The following is a 22,095-nucleotide window of genomic DNA, read 5'->3' on the forward strand; positions in this document are numbered from 1 at the left end:
AAACCCCAAATGCTTTATTAAGAGTGAAATATCAAGACTTGTATATCTAGTTTAGGTTATAATATTTGCAAATGCAAAAGTTCCTGGAAGACTGTGCCTTCTTAGAAGATGTTTTACTCGTCGCGCTTCTCATACGAATCCGTTCTCCGACGTTTGACAGCCGGACCGGAATATTCTGACGGCTCCGAATCTTCAAACTAAATTAAACATGGGTTGTAGATAGTTAATTTTTCAACCAAGATAGAAATGAAATGTTTTGTCTAAGCAATGTTCGTGTGGATGTGCTATAGACATAACTCTAAACGAGGGGGCGAAATGGTCATGGGGTCGTTGAGGTGTAGTCGTGGAATGGCTGGACGAAACATTCGAGCTTCGAGGGGCAGGATAACTATATTTTAAGAGGTGCAAAAATGCGATTGCACCGGGCTTCCAAAAAATCAGTACGCGCGACAAACTTGCAGGGCATTTAACCAAATTCTATCAAAAATAATAAAATATTGAACCACTGAAATCAGTACATTGTTACCCAATTTGATCCCAAATGTCGTGGTGTCGCCAAGTTTAACTGGTGATAATCTTACTACTAAACTTTACAAATATGTTTGTGCCACTGCTATGGTTTCTGGTACTGGGCTCAAAATTGGGTCTTGTTACAAAAATTGGAGAACTAACAACCGTGTTTCGGATTGTGCATGGTTTTTCATACCTAAGGTTAAATGATCCTTGGTGTACTTTTTTTCTCAGGTAGTTAGAATTTAATAAATGAACAGCAGAAATGTCACATATAGAAACATATAACAACTGCTTCTTTGATTCCTCAGAAATAGACTCGTGGTCAAGCTTACATTTTAAAATTTTAGTATTGGCCCATTTGGCCCAAAAATAATCCTTTATTTTTTCTAAAACATACCTGTAAAATTTTTTAACTATTTTTATAAAAAAATCGCTAGGACGTTTACAACACACGGTTCTTGCCAAGTAAAATGAGTTGTATTGAACTTGTGCTTCAAATCATCCTTATAATAAACGGTTTCAATATCCTTTCACTTAAAACCATCAACACTTTCTTTTAACTAAAGTGTAATAACAAAGTTAATAAAAAACACTTAAACCAAAAATAATATTAAAATTAAAACATACCACAATCTGTTGTGGAATTTCCGAGATGTAGCTTGTTGGTAAAGTGATCGAAATATATTTTTTGAATTTCAAATGATTAGGTTCGCATTAAAGAATTGGAGTGAATTGGCCCTAAGCGACATTAAAGGTGATTAACTTTAGTTTACTGACACAAATTTTGTTTACCGTTCTGCTACGGCTTCCGTAACATAAAGTGAGTTTTGCGAAATATCAACAGTACATCCTCTAATCTTAAGTGTTGCTCCCTCGGATCCAACGACTAAGGACGTAGTTTCGATAAACTCGTAGCCGTCCTAACAAAGCACAGCATTTTACACACAACACAGCATTTTAGCTTGGTGCACATTTAATAAATAAATAAATAATAGTGTTCTGATCAAACATAGTGCAAACTAATTATGGCGCATGACAATCCGCACTACATGATTCAGCAAAAAAACATTGGCAAACTACTTACACATTTTTATGGAAATAGCGAATTACAAAAAAGTCAAAGCACACAACGGTAATTAAAATAAAAAAGTTAAAAAACTTACTCGGTGTTTCAGCAACTCCAGTTTGGGTTCAAGAATTTTCATCACATCATCAGACAGGCTACCATATTTTTCATAATTATGGCAGGCTACCAGATTAATCTTTTATATTGTACAAACAAGTCGCAAAGTGCTCACCGCCTTCGTTACCAAACAAATTTTTTCCCACATCAAAATATTTCATCTAGCAAGACATGAAGATACGATGAAGTATCAAATACATAATTGTTGTGCAAACGTGTTGGGAGCGAGACATACACGAATGAAATTCAAACAAATTGTATATTGTAGTATTATCTTACCGAGTGCGATTGTTAAAGAATAAAGCACTTTAAAGCTAGGTTTACTAGTAAAGCCAAGTAACTGGGCGTACCATTAGACTTCACACAACAGAGCGATTACGCATCTTAAACAGTTGAGTCACGAGACCTGTATTTGAGTTTAGCAGAGTTGAAGCTCCGGTCTAATTTTGACAATTTTCTGAAACCTACGCGAACCCAAACCAAAACGCCAAGTACGACTTTCAACTTTGGCGTACCGGGTATGGCCTTTTGTAGATGGCTGATGACAATTTGATTATACCACTATCATTTATGAAACAGTTTTGGAGATAAAGTTCATCAATGTTGTGTATGCAAGTTGCTAAATATTTCGCTCCGTCATCTTTTACTTGATTCCACTCGAGGAATAATCTTTCCATCTGAAAAGTAAATGTCCAAAAATGTTAACCTTTATATGTCAATTATGTTGGTGTTTTCAATAAACATCAAAACAAAACGAATATTCGTACAAGAAATTCAAACAAACTAAATCGTAAACGACAAAAAATCGTTTTGTAGCTCTCCCGATAAACAAAGTGCATTGAAAGTCATACTATTATATTTGGGTACTTGGCAGCATACTTATTAAAGGTTTTTGGAGAAGAATTTTAACTTGCAAGAATATGTTGGGGCAAATCATGTCACTGGATGAGGGTACAAAGACAAAAACTTTGAAGTCTGCAAACGCAGAATTTTAAGACAAATATTTCAGCAATGAAAGGGTTGAAACCAGCATTGCAGCACTCTAATCAGCAAACTTCTAAATATAGACTCTATTTGGACTTAGACCAAGAAGCGCAATGCATTTACAAAAAAAACCTCACAAAATTACCGGCTTGGTCCGATTACTGATGGCCAATGACAAGGCTTTGGTCCAGGTCGGTCAATAAAGTCTATGCAAGTAGCTAAGACTTTCGATCCACCACCACTAATCGGATTGCACGCCAGCTCCAATTTGTCCATCTTTGCAGTAATTGTATGTTAACGGCTTTATTTATACAACAAATATCAAATATTAAAGATTTTTGCCGTACAACAAATATTAAAGATTTTTGCCGTATTGAAGTTATACATTCTTAAAAGGCAGCAAATTCACGAATTAGGGAATACTGACTATCCCAGCACAATTAATGCAAGAATTGGTAACTAATTTTTGTTAAAATCGTCTGTCTCAACCTCAAATACATCAAAGTCAGAGCAGCGGGCAAGTGATACCACAGATTTTTGTACCTGGGGAAACCCATCGTCTTAAAAATCGTTTACGGGTCACCTGTTGTTGCGACACTTTGATGATTACTGTAATGAGTGCAACAAATCTAAAGGGCCTTGCAGTGTGATAACAGCAGTTTGTGCACTGCATTGTGCCATCTATATACTAAACCGCATCTCGTTAATCTGTACTGGTCAATAGACACCATTCATCTGCTATTTTACGGATGCATCTGAGTTAACATCAGTACAAAATTTGGGACTTGATAAAAGAAAAATTGTTGTTGAAAGTTTGGTCTCACGTCATCACGAGCGGCGTCGACCGACAAGCATTTGAAGGGCCAGAGCTGTTGTTCTGTTATGTGAAAATATCCATAGGCGTGCAGCAAAAGTTCGACTTTTCGCTGTCGGTATGGAATATATTAACAAATGAGTATCGACAATCTTATGCCGACGTTGGACATCGTAACTTGTTTTGGTTTTCTGTTTATAAGGAGCAAATCTGCCGGATTTGGTTTTAGAAACTTGTGTCAGATCCATAATCGGGGAGCTCGTGCGTTATGGTGAATTGACCGACTTTTTACTATTATCTCAGAAAAAACGATGCTTTGCAAATTGTTTATAGCCTTGGACAAGGCCATGTCCCTGGGAGTGGCCTATTTGTGTGTGCGTGTGTGGAACATGCTCTTGGTTAAGTACGATAACCAAAACGGATTAAGCCCCTAATAACAGATCACTCGGAAGTTGTCTTACACCACGTGAAGCTTAGTGTTGACATGGAGGCGGTACATGCGTTTGTGGTCACAGTAGTTATATGCAGCCGTTGTTACCACCGAGTTTGACCTGAAGTATCTTATCCTGAGCATTTTGTGAAGCAATTTGGCAGGTAAAATATTTACAACTTCTTCTTCGATGAATTAAACGATGCCCGAGATATGTGTTTTTCCGTCATGGTTTCGCACAGGTCGAGCGACTCGGCAGTGGCATACCTGTTTCAGATGTTTGTAATAAAACTGCTAAAGCTACAGTTGTAATACAGTGTTTTGTCAGCAAAAGTTAGTTTGCTAAAAGTATACCTTTTGGGGTTATCACCATTGACTGCAATGTGTCTAAGTTCTAGTTTTACACTTGAAAATTGACTACTGGTTAAATAAAGTCTTGTCACTTGGATAAATCGAAATCAACGATGACCTAACATCTTCACGAATTGCTGGCAGATACTACCCTATCTAATTTGGAAAATAGCTGGTAGTAAAATTAAAAGTTTTCATAAACGTTTTATTAACTAAGAGAGTTTGGGAATTTATTGATATATTATTTAAATTTTTTCTCAATTTCAATATGCTTGCTTGTTGGCAAAAATAAGCACATTTACCTAGCATAGGTGAAATGAACAGGTTTCTTATACGTTGGGTATCTGGTGCAAAACACGATTCTTACTGGATTCGGTCGTATGCTGATCGCCGAGGACAATGCAACAATGCTTTCGCGTGATGTCACAATCCCAACAAGAGCTGATCAATATTATGTATACAGTTTGCAAATGCTTCTACGTCTTGGCATTGAAGCGAACTGCTGTTCAAAGATATTTTTTGTATCTGTAAAGCAATGGTATAATTTGAACCAATGGTAATTTGTAATATGGTCAGCATTAAAGTTTACGAACCCGTTTCAGCGCCTTCATTTGAAATTGCTGTGTTCAATAATCATGAAGCACGATTTTTACCCTACTTTGGTAAAATTTAAATTTCTGAATAAAAACTCGAAAGTTGGCCATCCGATACATTTAATGATTTCATATACACACCATTTCAATCTACTAACACACAAAAAAAGCGAAAACACATGTGCTCATGCGAATTAGTTACGATAAAAAAGGACAAATTAGTAGAAAGCGTTCACCCAAACGGTTTTGTCCACATTTGCTTTACAACATCATGTTGTCCTATATTTACGTAAGTAGTAAAAAAAGACCAGATAAAGTACTTCCAGTAATCTGGGAATTTTACTTTCTAGCTTTGAACTTTTGTAAAACAGCTAAAATGTTTCTAAAAAACATTTTTTAACTTTCAAACTTTGGGTGAAAAACTAATGTGTTTGAATTTTTTTCTAACAGTAATTAATCATTGGTTTGGTTCTACTTGCTTACTGGATTGTTTAGGTTTGAGATTCCTTTAGCAAGATGCTGAATGTCTTCAGTTTCGATCTTACAATGGCGAAATTCCAAACTGTTTATTTTGTGTAGACAGTTGACGAAGATGTTTAGTGATCCGCGGGGCTACAAAAAGTCATAAAAACATACAAAATTATACGGCTTGTTGTTATTTGTTATTCAAGTTTTCAAAAATGTGTTATGTAAAGCCGTAAAGCGAAACATACTCAACTCGATAATTTTGGTTGCCAACTACAATGTAGCATGGGGAAAAAACTAATTGTTATTTGGTTGACACATTTTTTCTTTCCTATGCGCTGAAAAGCTAAAGCAAAACTGTAAAAATATTTTTTAGTTAAAGTTTACAACCATTTCTCACTTACCAGTATAGAGAGGTTGATATTTAAATCGTGAGATGTTATCGAGTGACAAATCAAATCCGTCAAACCAGTTACCTCTAAAGTCGACAAAAATGTTTTTTCGTAGCAACCACTAGCTGAAAATTTTGGATTAACTCTAATCCGCTTGGGAATTTGATCCGCTATTTTGACAACTTTGCCAACTTCCACGTTAAGATGAGCTCATAAGCAGCAGAGCATTCAATATCCAGAACGGATATCTGAACCATATGCCTTCGATATAATAACCGCAGACGTAAACATACATTGATAACATCATTATAAGCTTCAGGAACGGGATTAAAAAGCAGACTTTCAATGCAAGAAATCTTCACATATATGGGTGTCGTCAAAAGGAGGGATTTCCGCGAATCGCTGAATTTGCCCTTGACGTTCTTTCGCTATTCGTGAGCACTTGCCCGTGTGAGCAAGCATCATCTTTTCTGGTTAACGTGAAACTGATCTTAGAGTTTGCCGTTAGGAAACAAAGTCACTAGAATTGTCGATGGAAAGCAACAACAAAAGAGCCATTAAATTTCGTTTACTTCTCTTTTCTGTTTCGTCTTTCGTTTATTACACTTAATGTCATTTTTGTGGGTTGCAAATCTGTATCATATTGGGGTTCGACGAAAGCTTGCAGAAAGTCGTGTGGGTTTGGCATATTAAAAAAGGTAAGGAACCACTGCTCTATGGTAACCTGAAACATAACAAACCATGAGTCAATCAGAGATACAGAAGTTACGATAACCACAATAACCAAAACATTTTTTAACGTAATTTATTAACTTCAGAACTTGGGAAATATTTTGACAAGTGATATGCGGTAGGGTAACAAAACGAAATCCAGAACCACCCTACATGGAAAAATCTTCTGTCCAATCTATCCTACTGTTGTCGTGCAATGTTGAAGTTAAAAGAGAAAATGACACCAACAGTCCATAGTCGACCATAAACAACTAAAATGTTGACCAAAGTTTATCAAACGATAGACAACACGACAAGAAATGTAGAAGTATGACGTAGGTATAAACTTATCTCGTCTTCGTGTCGGTGAAACTGCTCTTAGTGCTAGTCTCTGAGTCAGCGTCTCGGTTACGTTAGCAAAGCGAATGTATATTCAAATGACAACGTGTTGTTTTAAATCTTGACAAAAGTCAAAAACAAATCATTATGTACATGAACAGTTTGTGAAGACATAACAACACCTATTTTATTTCATGGGATATACAAGATAATACGTAGCTGGCAGTATTTCTGGCCAAAATATTTTACCCAAGGAACAGTGATAAGGTTCTCTCTGTCAAACATGTTTGCCACTAAACATTCATTATATGTCTTTTTAATGTTTTACTAATTATTTACAAATATTGCATTAATGAGAATTCAGAAGTAATGTTGACACAGTTTTCTTTAGTGTGATGAGATTTCGGAATAATGTGCGTCGACATCGGGCTTTTTAAAACTTCTCTTCAACTGCGTGGATCAACTTGTGTCTTTTCAGAACTCCACTACGAGCAAAGCTTTTTGCACAAACGTCACATCGATGAGGTTTCTCTCTGGTGGGTGCGTGTGTCAACATGTGTGCTTTCAAATTTCCACTTTGTGCAAACCTTTTTTCACAAACTTCACATTGATGAGGTTTCTCATTGGTGTGTATCAACATGTGTGATTTCAAATATCCGCCTCGTGCAAAGCTTTTTTCACAAACTTCACATCGATGAGGTTTCTCATTGGTGTGTATCAACATGTGTCTTTTCAAATCTTCACCTTGGGAAAATATTTTTTTACAAACAAGACAGAGATGACGTTTCTCTTCGGTGTGTCTTAACATGTGTCTTTTCAAATTTCCACTTTGGGTAAATCTTTTTTCACAAACACTGCATCGATGAGGTTTTTCATTGGTGTGTACCGACATGTGTTTTTTTAAAGTTTCTCGATGGCGAAATCTTTTTTCACAAACATCACAACGATAAGGTTTTTCGTTGCCGTGTGTCATCATGTGCCTTTTCAAAATTCTTCCTTCGCGAAATTATTTTTCACAAACAGTACAACGATGAGATTTTTCGTTGGTGTGTGTCAACATATGTATCTTCAAATGACTACCTTGAGCAAATCTTTTTTCACAAACATCACATCGATAAGGTTTTTCGTTGGTATGTGTCATCATGTGTCTTTTTAAATGTGAACCCAAAGCAAATTTTGCTTCACAAGTACGACATTGATGGGGCTTCTCCTTAGTATGTGTCAACATGTGTCTTTTTAAATGTCCACTTTGACCAAATTTTTTCTCACAAACATCACATCGATGAGTTTTCTTTTCAATATTAAGATTTGACTTCTGTGTTTCCAAATGTTTATCATTACTATTCTTCTTTTCACAAACATCCAAAGTGTGGGCGCAAAGGTGATTTTTGAAAGCATTTTTGGTTGCAAAGCATCTTTTACAAAATTCGCATTGGTAATCACTTTCTTTTTTGCTAGTTTGTTGTTGGTTGGAAGATAGTTGAAACGCATTTTCCTTTTGCGAAGATGATTGCTCAGATTCCGAATCCAGGGTTTTCATCTTTTCTTATTAGTTAAACAACTAAACACTAAAAATCTAATGTTTAAAATCTAATGTTCAGTTAACTCTTTTGGCAATTAAAACAACTTAGTCAACGACATTAGAAACCTAAGCAGATCCAGATGGAAAGATTTTAACAACCTACGTGAGATGCCGTCGCACAGAAAATATCAACTACATGCTACACTTTTCGGTGATTGTGACGAATTCACACTAGCGTAACGGTTCTATCTTCAGGGGTAACCAGCCAAATACCCGCAATATTTTATGGCTTTTCTAGAACAAAGGCACAGCTGCGTTCAGCAGGCTAGAAAACTAGCTTCCGTTAATACATACTACTTTGGTGCAATATACGCAAAATTTATCCTGCCCAATCAATATTATGTTTTTGACCGTTTTTGTGAAACATTACCTTTATCTTCAAATATTCAAATGAAGTTTTAGATTCTTATGTACTTTTGCGTTAATATCTAATTACCGTTTGCCCCTAATATTTGAAAAAAAGCTTTAATTATTATTCCTCGTATTTCTTTTCTAATAATTCTTTTGCTAACAACGATATAAAATAACAATGTAATCAACCGTCCCGCCCGTGTATACATCGTCACACTCACCGAATAATGTAGTAGGCCTTTTCACGCACTTTTAAAGTCCTGATATTATCAAACGTCTGTTCTAACGTTCATGTTGCTGTCCTGCGAGTGGAAATGCCAGGACTTCAAGAAACCTCGCTTGTGATAATAGGCTTCTTTCGTCAACACTGTAACAGCAGAAATCCCTAGCGTTCTGTTATATTATGTTTACATCAGCTGGTGCCAAAACATCACTTTAGCTTTAGAGTTCTTTTTTTCATTTTCTTTTAGACAAGGGTGTTAAAATGTTACATTATCTGTTTGTCGCAAAGCAAAAAGATTTAGAACGGGTGTCAACTAATTAGTGATATGGGAGATCAAACACATAACGATGCAAGCCAACATCCTCTCTACGTTCTAATTCTCCACAGGGTTGTCGCACTTTTTTTTCGCGTTTGTTTGATTTTACCTTTGAGGTTTTCGTTGGTAAATTGTTTGTTACTTAATACTGATGTTTTAAAGCGTTCTGAAACAATAGATCTTACACAACTAATATACAATCTTGCTGACGGGTATGGGGCGCCGTTTGTAAAAATATTTGTTGTCATTTCCATTCAGATTTACCTAAATCAAAACGGAAATGCCATTCCGCTTTAGTTAAATCAGAACGGGAATAACATTTTCATTCCGATTTAGCTAAATCAGAAAGGGAATGTCATTCCGATTTAGCTAAATCAGAACGGGAATAACATTTTCATTCCGATTTAGCTAAATCAGAACGGGAATGCCATTCCGATTTAGCTAAATCAGAACGAGAGTCACATTTTCATTCCGATTTAGCTATATCAGAAAGGGAATGCCATTCCAATTTAGCTAAATCAGAACAGAAATAACATTTCCATTCCGATTTAACTAAATCAGAACGGAAATGCCATTACGATTTAGCTAAATCAGAACGGGAATGCCATTCCGATTTAGCACTGAACCATGACGAACTAAGTGATGGACCGAACCATTATAATCAACAGGGTGTTGGGGCTTAAATTACATGCTACGTTTCTGATTTCGTTCAGAAATCAGCTGTTCATTGACAACTGTACCATTTTATAAAAAATATAACCAAACAGGTTAGGACTGATAGTGACAAATACGGTTAAACATCAGCAATGCAGCGAACGAACGGCGTGAAAAATCTCGGTTCCAAAACCAGAAAAAAAATATTTTTATGTGAACTCCCGGTGGTGTAACATAGAAGGTACTCGTTATCACGTAGGATTTGTTTCAGTTCGTTTTTTTTGGGCGAAACGATAATATGGATGCAAACCTGCAAGAGCACATAAAAAAAGCTGTAGGTGACTTTGCTGCAGCAATTATTGGTACTGTAACCAACAATTCGGATTCTCCAACATGCTCTTCCACAACTGATAAAATTGGACCAGTGACACCCAACCATGAACAACCATCAAAAGTAAACTAAATTTCAATTCTGCCATTTGATTTACATTAGGTAACACCCATACAAAAATAAGTTATCTTTAGGCCAAACATTTTTACACTCCCAAATGGTTCTTGTTGGATTAATATCATTCAGTATTTGACACCTTAAAAATTAAAACAAATAAAAACTTTGTGCCCTGTAGGTATTTTTTGCATTTAAATGTATATAATCACTAGCATTATCATTTAAACATGTTGTACTTTAAATTAGGTGACAAGGCCTGGTGGAAATGAAGCAACAAAGCTGTTGTTTATAGAATCTGACAGTGATGATGACGATTTTAGAAAGGTAGTTTTGTATATGACAGTTAGTGTTTTTCATTCGGTTAATTCGGCTATTTGGGTTGGTTTTGTTGAAAAAAATAAAAATGTTTGGCAGGATTACAAACATTCACTACCCTCGTGCACAAAACAAAGAGGATCTAGGTATGTGCCAACCGCAGTAAAAGGAGGTAGAAGACGAACAAAACCAAAAACAATGTATTACACCCGAACTATAATTTGCATACCTGCAAATATAATGGAGCAAGTACAAAACAACTCGCACAACATTGCGTTTAAAATACCAAGAGGAAAAAACAGAAGTGAACTTGCTGCTATTGGGTTAGTTGCAAAGATTTCAATAAGTAACAGCTGGTCTGAACAGGAAGTAAGATGAGAGATTTCAGATGTTTTCAAAAGTCAATTTACTCCATTTCAAACACCATTATTGTCAAAAGATTTACTACAGTTTGATTATCTCAGCAATTTGCCTGGTTTGAAAGTACTTGTTAAGCCAAAAGTAAGTGAATCATTTAGATGGGATGCTGCTGCAGTGCTTTCACTCGGTAAAAGCATTATTTACGTCACTGTACAAAAAGAACACCAACTTTTGAAATCCTCCATGAATCTTTTGACAGAAAAAACTGTTGAGGTAATATGAGTATGTAAATGTCAAATTAACAATCATAAAACAATAGGGAATGACAATTTTATAAATTTATTGCAGAAAGGTGACAAAACATGTTCAAACATTTCTTTGCATAAATATAATTCAGTTTTAGATGAAGATTTCAAGTGTGGGGTGAGCAAAACTTTCTAGTTAGATTTTCTAACATTTCAAATTATTTTTTATTGCAAAAATATTTTGTGTTTACAGGAGTGCTCAAATACCAAACCTGGCACATGTCAGACACCTTCTTTGTACATGTAAGTGGACACTTAAATTTATCTCTTAATTTTTTGTGGTTATTTGTAATTACTAAAATTGACTTGCACACAACAAAATAACTTCAGGTATGTTTGTGTATTGGTTACCAAATTGCACTTATGTTGTTAGGGATTATGTAAACTTGATATCTGAGGAAATTGATGAGGACACTCTGATTCAAGAGGCAATTGAGGCTTCATTGCTAGAAACCCCAAACAAAGATAGGTACATGTTTCAGTGTTAGTTTTTTCGATGAGTTTGGAATTTGACACATGGTAGCAATATTTGGTACAAAGAAGGTTAATTAACTGTGTTTCTGAAGGTGCCAAGTTGAGGAATTATCTGCTCATGAGTCTATAAGGTGTATTAGAGACAGCATCGATGAAAGTCAAGTAAACTTCTTTAATGTCAATCGCCAAAATGTTCTGGACTGTGCTGTCCGTGCCATAAAGCGAAAAAGTTTTTGTGCTAATGCAAGAATGAGTGTGAAATTTAGTGATGATATTGGCCAGTCTGAGGGTGCTGTAGATGCAGGTGGACCTACCAGAGAATTTTTAAGATTAGTAATGCAAGCTGTGGCAAACAGCATAATATTTGAAGGAAATGAAACAGCAAAAATTCTCACAAGAAATGAAACAGGTACATAATAGTACATTAGATATACCTTAGTTCTACAGTTTGTTGATTAGCAAACAACTTTGTAAAATGTGTACTTTTGTTACGGTATATTGAAGCAAATTAAGAATGAAAAATACTACCAAATTAATAGTTGTGTTTATTTTATAGCAATTGCCAAGGACCTGTATTATGTGTATGGGTGTATTATCTCCCTTTCAATCATTCATGGTGGGCCTGCTCCACGCTTTTTTTCCCAGTTATTGTATGATCAAGTTCTTGATAGATCAAGAAATTTTTTGGACGCTCTTGCAACTATAAATGACCCTGTCTTGTTTTCCAAGTTAACAAAAGTAAGCGCTAATTCAATTGTATAGTATTTGTATGTTAAACTGTCAACTTTGTAAGATAAATTCAACTTGTCAACAGATCAAAAATACTGATACAGTAGAGGAATTAAATGTGGCATTGTCAGATATGGATGATTTCTTGTCTATTTGTGGTTCCATTACATTTGTGAAGGACCTGTCATGCAAAAATGACATTGTTGAAAAAGCAATTAAATTTTATAAAGAGGATCGCCTTACCGAGTTATTGGCCAGGTATGGCTTAAAAGCAATGATTTATATTACTGAGACAGTAAGAGGTTTTTGTTTATTTCAAGGTTTAGACTTGGTCTAATGACACATAATTTGCTACATAAGGCAAAATTGGCACCAAATGGATTTGAGGATATTTTTCTGTGGCAAAACAATAAACCATTGAGTGGCATAGAAATTGTTGACTCAATTTTCATCAATTTAAATCTATCAGAACCTGGAAGCAACGAAAGATGCCAGGAAAATCGGGCGGTTTCCTTCTGGAGGGATTACATACTGGATGTTGAAGGTATTCACATTCAGCACATTAGCATACAACACATGACTTGTGTTTTGACTTTCATTTCAGATGGGGAATCCTTATGTTCAATAAAAGAAATTTTAATATTTGCAACTGGGGCAGATCAAGTGCCTCCTCTTGGTTTTTCTCCAACTCCATCCATTGAGTTCTCGAACGAGTCTATGTACCCTTTGGCAAACACTTGTGCGAACATATTGACTGTACCCACAAGATACAGCAAGTATGAAAACTTCAAAGAAGCAATGGATTTTGCAATCCTGAATTCCCCGGATTTGGTGTTGCTTAACTGAAATATAACACAAATCTACCCTGATATTTTGGATCCTTTGAAATGGCTAGTTGGGTGTTCTTTTGTTTTTGATCTTTTTTAGCCAGTGCTTTTCTGGTCACTACCTGGATTTAAACCCGAAATAAATGACATCTTGCTGGCACATTTTTGTATTGTTTTCAAAACATGCAAATCAAAAAACTGTTACATTAGTTCATGCATCAAATTTACACTACCAAAGCATTGTGTTGTGTCCGGATTAAATATTCCAACGTTTTATTGACTGCATTTTTATACAAAATAATTCCATCTAGATTAGAGTTTTGCTGCAATAGGTCCTGTAGCTCACTCACACATTCATGTGGTAAATGGGGAATAGCGTCTACTTCAACAGAACTTGTACCTGGGCATACAATATCCTCACTATCTATTTTACCAGTATCGTTTAAAGTTTGCAGTTGAAGTAAATGTAAGTTAAGATGAAACAACTGTTCAGGAGTGCAATTTTTTTCAGTGGAAAGACTGTGCTTGTTCCAAGCATTAACAAACTCCTGGATTCGCTTATTAATGATGTGGCAAAACACAAAATGTAAACAAAACAAATCTGTATCATTTGTTGGGTCAAGCAAATTACTTTCTTCAAGAAAGAAAAAGTCATTGTAAAATTTATTTACAACTTGTGTGTTTATATCACGGTTGAACCTTTCAATGCGCTGGTTATGGACAGAGCTTCCAGTAATAACTGCATGATAGTTCTGATGCTTTTCTAGCATGTAATTCCACACTTGCACATTTTCTCCTCCATAGTCGGATCGAACATGTAATGGTAAACCATATTTTGCTTCAGCTTCCTTAAACAATTTTAACACTACAGATGATCTGTTATTGGTTGAACAGTGGCAGAATGTAATGAGACGACTAAAGCCATCCATAGCTGCATGTATGACAAATTTCCATCTTATGAGCTTATGTGTTCCATCTATGTGCCAAATATAATTAGGACACGGAACAGTGTAGGTCCTTCTGCTTATTGTAGTCAGCTGTCTTGCATGGATCCCCTCGCCATCAACTCGGTGAAGACTCTGACGCAATCTTTTTCTTTGGATACGTATACCCTGTGATTGAAGATGACCCTTCATCATTGCCTCTCCAGCTGCTGGGTGGTTTTGTTTTATGTTGCGGACTACATCATCCAACTCATTATTGGTCAACGAACTGCAAAATAAATACCCGACCTTGAGAAAATGTACTTTTTGAACCTGTGTATACACATTGATCAGATACAGTATACTCATTTAGAACCAAAACAAAGTTCATGATATACCTGTACTGATTAATATCCACATCGTTTTCTCTCATAACCCTTTTTAGGGTTGGTCGGGAAATTTCCAAGATTTTTGCAATTTTTGTAATTGAGACTTTAAGTTGCAAAAGTTCCAACAACCTGTCCATCGGAACTTGCTTTTTTGGCCTTCCCTTGAAGTAGAATAAAGAAAATAAAAAAATGCTCTTGCATGGATGTTACCAAACTAACCATAATAAAACACATGCAGGTCCGCCTCTACGACGTCCACGTTCCATATTTCTGGTTTTGGAACCGAGATTATCCACACCGTTCGTTCATTGCATTGCTAATGTTTAACTGTATTTACCTCTCCTAACCTAATTGATTGCAATTAAATAATATGTTACAGTTGTCAACTAACAGCAGATTTCTGACCGGTTGCGAATTAGACAAACCCCGAAACGTTGCATGTAATTTAAGTCCTTACACCCCGTTGGTTATTATGGTCCGGTCCATCACTCAGTTCGTCATGGTTCAGTGCTAAATCGGAATGGCATTCCCGTTCTGATTTAGCTAAATCGGAATGGCATTCCCGTTCTGATTTAGCTAAATCGGAACGGAAATTTTATTCCTCTTCTGATTTAGCTAAATCGGAATGGCATTCCCGTTCTGAAATAGCTAAAACGGAACGGAAATGTTATTCCCGTTCTGATTTAACTAAATCGAAATGAAAATGACATTCCCGTTCTGATATAGCTAAATCGGAATGGAACTGTTATTCCCGTTCTGATATAGCTAAATCGGAATGGCATTCCCATTCTGATATAGCTAAATCAAAATGACGTGGTTCTTTACACATGCATATTTTTACAAAGGGCTTCATTATTTGGGCAAAAAAGGCTTTTTAGAAATGTCATTGATATTTTTACAAACGGCGCCCCATAGACGGGAAGGTATTGTTTCAATGAAATACTGTGCGCTCTTACAGAAAGTTTTAGTTAAATGTCAGGGTTCAAAACTACACATTAAAACACACATTAGGGCAGTGGTTCTAAACACGTTTCAGGCCATGGACCACAGCCCCAGTCATAATAATATCGTGGACCATTTTCTTTTTAGCAAGATCGAAGTATGCATATAAAACTACTATTTGGACTTGAAACATAATTGTTTAAAACCGATTCTCAAGAAGTAAGATACAATAACATTTTGATACGCTTTCAGCATGTAATCATCTCTAGTATATCACCAAATTTAGTGGACGTCCTGTAGACGATCCAAACACTCATGCACCACCAATTGAGAACCACTGCATTATGGGATTGTTAGAGACTGTATTCAAGCCAGAACTTTTTTCCAAAAGTTACGGACTATTGGTTAGACAAGACTTGAAAATTGTCTCCCGTGCGATGTGTAATAAGTGCTGTTAGTGATCACACACATTACGAATGCCAGTGTTGTTGTGACTAAGTTGATACGACTGTTCTATTAACCATCATTCTTGCACAGTTGTAAACCACATTATTTTTCTGTAGAAGCACAGCCCTCGCATATTTGGCTATATACAAACTTATCAGATCGGCCACATGACAACTAACAATGCCACGTCGCTTTCAGGTGTATCGCTCGCTTCAGAACAGGATGTAGGTAGTAATGTCGTAAAACTAAATCGTCCAAATCTTTGTAATGTTGACTGGTACTGTGTATGAAAATATCGAAGTTTTAACCTGGAGGAAGACAGGCACAGTCAAACTATTTCCAGTTTGTGGAGGCAATTTTTTTCCTTGCGATAAAACAGACGCAAAACATTTTTTAACACCTTATCAGTTTTCTTGCACCCCTGTCTTTAAACACAGAAGATAGCAATGGCAAAAGAAACTCGGAGACTAAAAGGGTGCCTGTTGTTTTCGCACCACCTGTTTCTGCACCCGATTTTTTTACAAATCACACTTATTCAACATCAGATGTAGTGAATGTTAGCAAACATGCAGAGTCAAAAACTATTGTTCAGGCTGTAAACATTGGGACCGTAGCAGAATAATATTTACATTTTTTTACTTTTTGAGGTATAAGCAGCTATATAGCGACCTAAAGGTTGATTGTTCAAAAAGTTTGCAGGATCATAATGGCAAACTTGGAAGGTTTCTCTTCTTTGAAATATAAACGTCATTCTGACAATAAAAACTCAACGCGACGCTTTAAATCTCAACTGATCTTAAAAGAACATATTGGAGAAGCTGATCAGTTCGAACGACCACAGTTGTTTCACACAGTAAAGAAAACTCACAGATGTGATGTTTGTGAGAAAGTATTTGGGAGCTACGGAAAATTGAAGAGACACATGTTAACTCACACCAAAGAGAAACCCTATAGATGTGATGTTTGTGAGAAAGTATTTGGACTCTATGGAAATTTGAAGAGACATTTATTGATCCACAGTAACGAAAGACCGCATGAATGTAACATTTGTAAAAAACGATTTAATCGCCGCGAAAATTTAAAAACGCACATATTGACTCACACGCATGAGAAACGCCACCGATGTGATATATGTGAAAAGGCATTTATCACGGGCGGGTTGTTAAAAAAACACATGTTGACCCACACCAATGTCAAAGAGCATCATTGCGACATTTGCAAGAATAGATTCAGGCGCAGTGGCGATTTGAAAAAACACATGGTGACTCACACCAACGAAAAACACTATCGATGTAATGTCTGCGAGAAAAGATTTGGCTGGAGCGGAAATTTGAAAAGGCACCTGTTGACACACACGAAAGAGAAACTCCACCATTGTGAGGTTTGTGAGAATCGATTCTGTCGTAGAGATGCTTTAAAAATTCACATGCTGACTCACACCAAAGAAAACAACGGTAATGTGGTCAATGTGGAAAAGGACAATAAGTAAAAAAAACATACTTTTATCCACTTATATGTTATAGTTAGTAATAAACTACTTGTGTTTTTTTGCGGTATTATAATTTGAAGCATTACGTTCAATTAATTTTGGAGCCTTATTTGTATTGTTTTGTTTAATAGTAGTCCCTGCAATTAAAATATGTTGGTGGAGAGTGTAAAATTAGAACATGTCCGGGCACATTTGCGAACAATCCAATGCGGCACAGTTGTGTTTTGTATTTCTCCTTGTTTACCGACTGTTGTTGCTGTTTTTCGTTTGGTTGTTAAAGTTAATGATGTTCTTGTTCATGTTTACTCGTCACCTGTTCATGTGGTTTTCTCCTTTTATGGTTAATTTTTGTGGAAAATTTCAAGAAACCAAATTGCACATCTAAATCTATTTTCCAAAAGGATACATTACAGTCAGAACATACGAAAACACCCGTGTAAAATAAAATAGACTATTGTGAAAATTGTACCTTTTCATTTAAATGATTACGTTAGGTTTGTAGGCTTATTGTGACGACGTTATTAACGACTAAGATAAAGTTGTTTGAATCTGTCAGTCAGTCAAATTTTATTTGCATAGTCACTTCATCATCATCACAGTTCCATTGTTGAACGGATACGTAAACAGCAAGGACACCGAAAAAAACGTAGTTTATCGAGTCAAGTGTCCTGTTATTTGAATTGTGGTTGAATTCCGTTGTGGGTATGTTCTGCCGTAGGATCGCAACCGACCGCACGAGCCTGGCGGGGTACGTCCGGTTGCATAAGACGGTAGTTGAACCCGCAGATTCTGCTGGCCAAATGAAACCCGCCTAAACGGAAACACCAGCTCGGTTCCTCGGAACGTTTCCTGTGATCCTGTAGGCAGACCCGGGTGTCCCGAGGACAGTTCGTTGCGACGATGAGAATGTTGCCGTCGAGCATCTCCTCCTCTGCTTTTGTAAGATCGATGACGAGATTTCAGATGTTGTTCGCTAGGAAGGTGCTGCACTGTCTTCGACCCGGATGGCTGATCTGAAAAAAAAAAACTAAATCCTACGGCAGTATTTTGTTCTTTTGTATGTGACTAAGTTAAGTTTTCCAGTTTAATGATATAATAGTATGGAATAAAAAAAAAAAAGTAAAATCACACTAAGATAAAACTGAAACACACACAAAAAAAAACACAAAAGGAAAAAAATAGTGAAAACTGGGGTAGTTATAACATAGAAGAACAAGCTCTATTATGTGTATTCTGGGGTGAGCGAGGACCCGGAAGTGAATTAATTGTTGAGAGGTCGTATTTCCTTAATAAATGTAAGCGAAGCTGTTTTTTAAGAGGACAAGCGTGACAGAGACTTGATATCGTGTGGTAATTCTTGCCATACTTTTGGACCTCGATGACAAATTGATCTTGTGCCGAACGCGGTGTTTACGCGTGGATGAAAGTAGTTCTGGTTTTCAGCCCTTCTGGTGTTGTGATGGTGCAATGACGCAATAGGTGTGAACAGGGAGTTGTATGTGGAAGGTGTACCAGTACGAAACGCATGTAATAGTTTGGCTAACTAAAGTTTGTAAATGTCTTCAAATTTTAGAAGACGCAAGTCGTGATATAGTGGAGTAGCGCGACATCGGTAAGGGCTGCGAGTAATAGCTCGCAAAATTTTATTATGTTTGATGTTAATGTTACCGTAATTTTTGCGTTATGTTATCACCTTGTTTTACGTTAGCCACCACCGTTGTACTGTCTTGTACTGTCGGTTTATTAAGTTTGTTTTCTGTGTATGTGCTTATTTTCCTAAAACGGAAGTTATTACCTTAATTTCACGATGTGTTTTTCATGTTTTTTACTTAATCGCATTCACATCTGTTTGTTTAGTTCACGTTTATCTTTTAACTGTTCGATTGCTTCCCTGTGCATTGTTTTCATTTATACGGGAATTTAACCCACGGCACACCTTGTGTTCACTGCACCTTGCTTTAACTCCTCCCCTGCCGTTGCCTTTCGCAGCATTCCGGCTACAATCCCAGGTGTACCTTCTAAAGTAAGCCGCTAGGGCGATGATAATTGACCGGTGCGTTTCGACCACGTGACTTGTTGGTTTCCTTGCTTCTTTTACTAGTTTTGTTGCGATCCCTTTTTCGAGTGTTTTGCAGTCCTTTTGCGGGCCACGTGTGGTTACAGGGGTTCTTCCCCGGCTGTCGTACTGTTAACTTGTGTTCGTTTTTGTGCAGCGCAGTGACTTGGCCAATATTGTAGAATTTTATATAGTGTTTTTAAATAAAGACAGCAGTGCTCGAACGCGTCTAAACTAGGGTTTTTCGTGACTAGCCGTTAGTGCAGTGTTCGAGGGCTTTTGGCAACCATTAAATTGGGCGCCACACAAAATTGGACACTGCAGTCACGCAGGCGCGTTCATATCACAGGGGAAGGGCTACGGTTTTTGTTGGTTTTATTATGTCTTTTAATTTGAGTATGTCGCCTCCGTATTTTAAATGCGGTGACAATTTTAATACTTTTCTTATGCTTTTTAACTCATATTGCGCAAGTGTCAAGGCTACAGACGACGTCAAACGCCATTTGTTTTTAACCCACGTCGATAAAGACTATTTGTGGGACCTTAGCAGAGGAACAGGCGACGTGTACCAATTATCTTTTGAAGAACTTGTGACAAAGGCAAAAGCCTGGGGAAACAGCCATGCGAATTTAGCAGCATTGCGTAATGAACTCCTAGATCGTGCACAAGGGCCTCAGGAAGGAGGGCGTGCGTTCGTTTATGCCTTGCAGTCACTTGGTGAGCGCGCATATTCCGCCGAGGTGGAAGCTGCGATTAAAAATGAGGTCTTGTTTTTGGCTTTGTTGCGCGGCCTTCGTGACCGCCAGCTTGCGGCCTCTTTAGGGCGTGAAATTGTTCAACGCGACTTTTGCACCGCAGCCAGCAGAGTTGCCGATATGGACGCCCGACCCCATATCCTTCCAGTTACGACGCTTCAAGGCCCAACGGAAAGGCAAGAAGTAAAGGAGATGCTGTCCAAGATGGGCGAACACTTACAGCAGTCCGTCTGTATGCTTCGATGTGAACTTAACGAGGTACGGGCAGAAGTTGCAAGGATATGCTATCAAGATCATCGTCTGACGGCATATGACAGGCACCGTCCGGCCTTTCGTCCAGCGAGTAAGTCAGTGCGAAAATGCTTTATTTGTAACGCTGAAAGACATTTGGCGAGAAATTGCAAAGCGAATACACGTAGGCAGCAGCCGTCTATACATTTCGGGGACGCACCACAAGATTTCAGTAGAACCAGAGTGGTGAGGAACGTTCAGTGGAGTGGTCAGGAACGTTCAAAACACGGAGACTCTACACATCAACCGGGCGTTCGTGTAGATCGGCTCATTACCCCACAAAAGATGCGACATGATGCGATTTCGGCTCTACATAACCCACCTCACGGCGGTGGACACCTTGGAGTGGCCAAAACGCGTTCCAAAGTTGGCGATCGGCACTTTTGGCCAGTGTGGCCTGTGGAAGTTGAAGCCTACGTTCGGAGCTGTACAAAATGTGAAAGAAGTAAGAAGTTCAATGCTCGGCCCAGGGCGCCTTCAGGCGAACTAAAGCCGATGGAACGCTTGGAAATTGATATCCTGGAACCTTTACCTCTGTCGGTGGCTGACAGTACACGGTGTCCCCGATATATAAATGTTGCGACCCGTCCCGAAACGAGGCCCCAACATTACAGCGGCAGCCACGAGACGAAGGCGTAAATCTCCCTCTCGAAGGTAGAAACTTTGATGTATCGCTAACCGCCTTAGGGTAAATCGGCGGCGACCGAAGTACTTTGCAGATCTGTAACGGGTTGCACAGGAGTGCAACGAGATAGGGTGGGGGGTGTGTTACCGTAATTTTTGCGTTATGTTATCACCTTGTTTCACGTTAGCCACCACCGTTGTACTGTCGGTTTATTGAGTTTGTTTTCTGTGTATGTGCTTATTTTCCTAAAACGGAAGTTATTACCTTAATTTCACGATGTGTTTTTCATGTTTTTCACTTAATCGCATTCACATCTGTTTGTTTAGTTCACGTTTATCTTTTAACTGTTCGATTGCTTCCCTGTGCATTGTTTTCATTTATACGGGAATTTAACCCACGGCACACCTTGTGTTCACTGCACCTTGCTTTAACTCCTCCCCTGCCGTTGCCTTTCGCAGCATTCCGGCTACAATCCCAGGTGTACCTTCTAAAGTAAGCCGCTAGGGCGATGATAATTGACCGGTGCGTTTCGACCACGTGACTTGTTGGTTTCCTTGCTTCTTTTACTAGTTTTGTTGCGATCCCTTTTTCGAGTGTTTTGCAGTCCTTTTGCGGGCCACGTGTGGTTACAGGGGTTCTTCCCCGGCTGTCGTACTGTTAACTTGTGTTCGTTTTTGTGCAGCGCAGTGACTTGGCCAATATTGTAGAATTTTATATAGTGTTTTTAAATAAAGACAGCAGTGCTCGAACGCGTCTAAACTAGGGTTTTTCGTGACTAGCCGTTAGTGCAGTGTTCGAGGGCTTTTGGCAACCATTAAA

The 22,095-nt window shown here is 37.6% G+C and overlaps 3 protein-coding genes, 1 long non-coding RNA gene and 1 pseudogene across 8 annotated transcripts; 2 read left to right on the top strand and 3 right to left on the bottom strand.

The window, feature by feature from the left end:
* Window positions 1-1,125: 1,125 nt before the first annotated feature.
* Window positions 1,126-6,384, bottom strand: LOC145219025 (uncharacterized). Its single transcript, XR_013857808.1, has 5 exons — window positions 5,738-6,384; window positions 5,352-5,480; window positions 2,826-4,800; window positions 1,677-2,373; window positions 1,126-1,433 (listed from the first exon to the last, which is right to left on the bottom strand). It is a non-coding gene; the product is annotated as an uncharacterized LOC145219025 (long non-coding RNA).
* A 447-nt stretch (window positions 6,385-6,831) lies between these two features.
* Window positions 6,832-9,517, bottom strand: LOC145219031 (uncharacterized; annotated as a pseudogene).
* A 158-nt stretch (window positions 9,518-9,675) lies between these two features.
* On the top strand, window positions 9,676-13,519 carry LOC145218955 (G2/M phase-specific E3 ubiquitin-protein ligase-like). Of its 5 annotated transcripts, none has more exons than XM_080086375.1 (10): window positions 9,676-10,355; window positions 10,596-11,297; window positions 11,373-11,447; window positions 11,523-11,572; window positions 11,703-11,798; window positions 11,896-12,212; window positions 12,360-12,541; window positions 12,618-12,790; window positions 13,002-13,076; window positions 13,137-13,200. In XM_080086375.1, the coding sequence occupies exons 2-9, from the start codon at window positions 11,268-11,270 to the stop codon at window positions 13,072-13,074; spliced, it is 996 nt and encodes a 331-aa protein (XP_079942501.1). In that variant the 5' UTR covers window positions 9,676-10,355; window positions 10,596-11,267; the 3' UTR covers window positions 13,075-13,076; window positions 13,137-13,200. The 5 variants fall into 5 exon arrangements, with proteins under 5 accessions (XP_079942501.1, XP_079942498.1, XP_079942499.1 ...); XM_080086372.1 differs by having other exon boundaries at window positions 9,678-10,355; window positions 10,596-10,673; window positions 10,764-11,297; window positions 12,853-13,519; XM_080086374.1 differs by having other exon boundaries at window positions 9,679-10,355; window positions 12,853-13,076; window positions 13,137-13,519.
* On the bottom strand, window positions 13,511-15,243 carry LOC145218962 (uncharacterized). The gene is made up of 3 exons (XM_080086383.1): window positions 14,891-15,243; window positions 14,681-14,832; window positions 13,511-14,571 (listed from the first exon to the last, which is right to left on the bottom strand). Exons 1-3 carry the CDS (start codon window positions 14,903-14,905, stop codon window positions 13,584-13,586), a joined length of 1,155 nt encoding a protein of 384 aa, XP_079942509.1. The 5' UTR covers window positions 14,906-15,243; the 3' UTR covers window positions 13,511-13,583.
* A 370-nt stretch (window positions 15,244-15,613) lies between these two features.
* LOC145218987 (uncharacterized) lies at window positions 15,614-18,012 on the top strand. The gene has a single exon (XM_080086406.1). It carries the CDS (start codon window positions 16,767-16,769, stop codon window positions 17,547-17,549), a length of 783 nt encoding a protein of 260 aa, XP_079942532.1. The 5' UTR covers window positions 15,614-16,766; the 3' UTR covers window positions 17,550-18,012.
* The last annotated feature ends 4,083 nt before the right edge of the window (window positions 18,013-22,095 follow it).

Source organism: Phallusia mammillata, chromosome 3 (genome assembly GCF_965637545.1).
Source record: "Phallusia mammillata chromosome 3, kaPhaMamm4.hap1.1, whole genome shotgun sequence".
Taxonomy (NCBI): Eukaryota; Metazoa; Chordata; class Ascidiacea; order Phlebobranchia; family Ascidiidae; genus Phallusia; species Phallusia mammillata.